Source organism: Protomyctophum parallelum (genome assembly GCF_964188405.1).
Source record: "Protomyctophum parallelum genome assembly, chromosome: 22".
Lineage (NCBI taxonomy): Eukaryota > Metazoa > Chordata > Actinopteri > Myctophiformes > Myctophidae > Protomyctophum > Protomyctophum parallelum.
In genome coordinates, this window is record NC_139714.1 from 11,617,677 (window position 1) to 11,620,975 (window position 3,299).

General features: G+C 44.8%; 1 protein-coding gene across 1 annotated transcript in view; it reads left to right on the forward strand.

The window, feature by feature from the left end:
- LOC310853659 (adipocyte plasma membrane-associated protein) overlaps window positions 1-2,583 on the forward strand; it is a gene marked incomplete at its 5' end in the record, with an annotated part of 7,392 nt that extends 4,809 nt beyond the window's left edge. The window contains 3 exons of the mRNA XM_083758052.1: window positions 97-257; window positions 912-1,107; window positions 1,922-2,583. Of these exons, the coding sequence (XP_083614178.1) occupies window positions 97-257; window positions 912-1,107; window positions 1,922-2,134 (570 nt within the window). The 3' untranslated portion in view covers window positions 2,135-2,583. The remainder of the gene's footprint in view (window positions 1-96; window positions 258-911; window positions 1,108-1,921) is intronic.
- Window positions 2,584-3,299: the final 716 nt, after the last annotated feature.

The following is a 3,299-nucleotide window of genomic DNA, read 5'->3' on the forward strand; positions in this document are numbered from 1 at the left end:
ACTGCAGCTTTTAAGTCCTTGACTCCCAAGACAAATGTCTCCCATCTGAGACAAACAAAGCGAACCTTGACCTTGAAACGTCTGACCCGTGCATAGGTGATAGAGCTGAACAGCCTGGGCCGTCTGCTAACATTTGACCCGGAAACAGGACGTGTCCGAGTGCTGCTGGACTCTCTCTACATGCCCAACGGCATTGCACTGTCGCCTGACGAAGACTTCATCCTGCTGGCCGAGACCAGCATCGGACGTATCCTCAGGTACACCAAGTGTTGTTTTTGGCAGCAAATCTCTATTTGAGTTTTAGTCATAGTGTCTTGAATAGTTTTAATTTAGTTTCAGTCACATTTTAGTCAACTGAAATGTTTTAGTTTTAGTCGACTAAATATCATAAGATTTTAGTCGACTAAATCTACAGTTGATTCAGTCGAACAAAATGTATTTTGGCGGGCCTTGATGCCGTAATGTTTGTTGAAACTTGCTGAAAATAGACGATCTACAAGTGCACAACGCATTGTGAGCTTTTCAGCATGCAACTAATTGTAAAATGACTTGTCCACTAGTCCCTTCCTAACATTTTAGTCTAGTTTTTATTTGTTGGCGAAATTGTCAGTATATTTAGTCTTAGTTTTAGTCATCATAGCTTAGTTTTCATTTAGTTTCCATTTAGTTTTCGTCGGTGGAAAAAGGTAGTCGACGAACATTTATCATCTTAGTCACACACAATCACTAACTCTCTACCTGTGGGCCTTGGGCCGTTGGTCATTGCAAGTGGGCCTCCTCCTCCTCTCCACCCTTACACATGAATGTATAAAGAAAATATGGAAAAACTAAACTAAACTGGGGGTTCCTTGAAATGAAAACATTTGAGAATCACTGACCTGATCAATGGTGTCTGTAATGTATACCATCAGGTACTGGCTGAAGGGCCCCAGCGCTGGCACCAAGGAGATCATCATGGACAACATGATTGGTTACCCAGACAACATCCGCCTTAGCAACCACGGTACTTTCCTGGTTGGCATAACAACCACCCGCTTCCGCAAGTTGATGCCTCCCTTCCTGGATTTGATCGCCCCCTACCCAGCTGTCAAACGCTTCTTGGCTAAGGTCAGTGTCTTCATCATCATTATTACTTGCGCAAGCAGAGTGTGCAAGTACTGTAATCGGCTGTGTATGTCGGTGCCGTCGCTCTGCCAATCAGGGACCAAGAACAGCGATCGGCTTGGTATGTATGTCGGTACATTCCACCAGCCAATGAGAAACCACTGTTCTCGATGACGTAACTAAAGTACGTTTCAAAATTGGTATAAGGTCAATAGGGGGTATGTATCGGCTGGGTGTGTGTGTGTATGACGTGTTAGGTACCGCTGACCACTGCTGTATTTCAAACCTAGACAGCAGCAGAGAGCTTTAGTGCATTTCTAGAGATATACAGAACCACTTAACAGTTAAACACACTGACTGCCATGGACATAGATCTGTGTCGTCTCAAATCTGGCGCTTGACTGCCTTGGATGTAGTCATCTGGTGTTTTCAGTGATTACGCTCTTCGCCAACCTATGAATGATCCTATGACTTGCAGAGAAGAATACAAAGGACATCATCTGTGTGTAAATGATTCCATGGATTCTACATAGTCTAGCTTCTTTGCCTTGTCAATTCTGCCATTTATTCTTACACAAAAGCAGAGGAGAACTCATACAGGATACAGGACAAACAATCACAAACAATTGACGCAAAGAAATGAGCAAACACAATTGGAACTGGACATTAAAACCAAACTTGAAACGGATCTCTCCTGGTTGGATGAAATTGGCACCAACGAGCTGGAAAGACAGGAAGACGACCCCTGTTTCTGAACAAACACTCTAGTCTAATAGCAATGATTGCTCTCAGAATCTAGAGCTATTTGTCTCCCCAGGTGATCCCTCTGGCCTGGTACAATGCACTGCTGCCGTACTACGCTCTGGTTCTGGAGCTGGGGCAGGACGGTCGGCTGGTGGGTACACACCATGACCCCAGTGGCAGTCTGACCTGGGCCATCAGCGATGTCTTCCAGCACCAAGACAGGACCTACTTCGGTAGCACCAACCTACCGTTCCTACCCGTTCTGGAGAGGTGGGACAGCCAATAGGAGAGGGGATCAAAACGGAATTCCCAGAAACTCTCACTGCAGCCCTAGTGCGGTCCTCAAACCTTTTTATTTCAACGACTGTCCAGTTTGGTAGACCACGGACCCCCTTAACACAAGAGTGTACAAATGGAACCAAATGTACCTGTGAGGGGTCCGTTTTGGTTCAGTTTTTGTACATTTAGCTTACATAGCTGATTGACACTGTGTCCTCAACAGAACCTGTGGAATACATGTGGTGTAAGTATGGATTTCAGGATAGTTAGTTGCTCTGTACAGTTGCTTTGTAGTTTCTTGTGTTGATTTCCTGAACAAATATGTATATTGAATCTATTTTTGAGGGGCGCTAAGCCCCTCCTATATACAGGTTTAATGTTTGTTTTTAGTTCAATGTTTTTAGTTCAAAATGCCATTGACAATGAAGAGAAATTAATGCTTGTTTTGTCCCTAACACAAACATTAAATCCCATTAACAATAAAGATAATTTAATATTTGTTTTGACAAAGTTTGTTTTACATCATCATTACATCACCTAATTCCCTCCTCGATGTTGTAAGATGATAACACGGGTGTGATTTTTTTATGTTAATTTAGCTTCCATCATCATCACAGGTTTGTGTGCCATTAAAAACTTGTTGATTACAATCTGTAACGCTAAAAACTTCAATCTCATTATTTAAAAGATCAGAATCAAAATGTTGCATTTGTCTAAGCTAAAAATCTAATAACTTAAAACGTACCGAGTACCCAGAGTACCTCCGGCCAAGTCTGATTTTGCAAGCACCTTTCTGAACACTCGACGCAGACGCGACGCAGACGCGCCCAGTGGAGCCCTGGCGTTACGCCAGGGCTCCACTGGGCGCGTCTGCGGCGCGTCTGCGGCGCGTCTGCGTCGCGTCTCCGTCAGTGTCGGGAATGTGCCCTTTTAATCAATGGAGGGTGGCTCCACTGCCCGCGTTGCGTCGCGTCTCCGTCACCATAAAATTGAACCGGTTCGTTTTTTGACGCACGCACGCGTGACGCACGCGTGACGCAACGCGCCCAGTGGAGCCCTGGCGTTAGTCTAGCCCATTCAGGGCGGGAACCCCTTTGGTGCCATCTTATTTGATTTCACATATTTGTGACTAAATGGCGCCCCCACTGGTTGCCTTGGAAAATGGCACCATG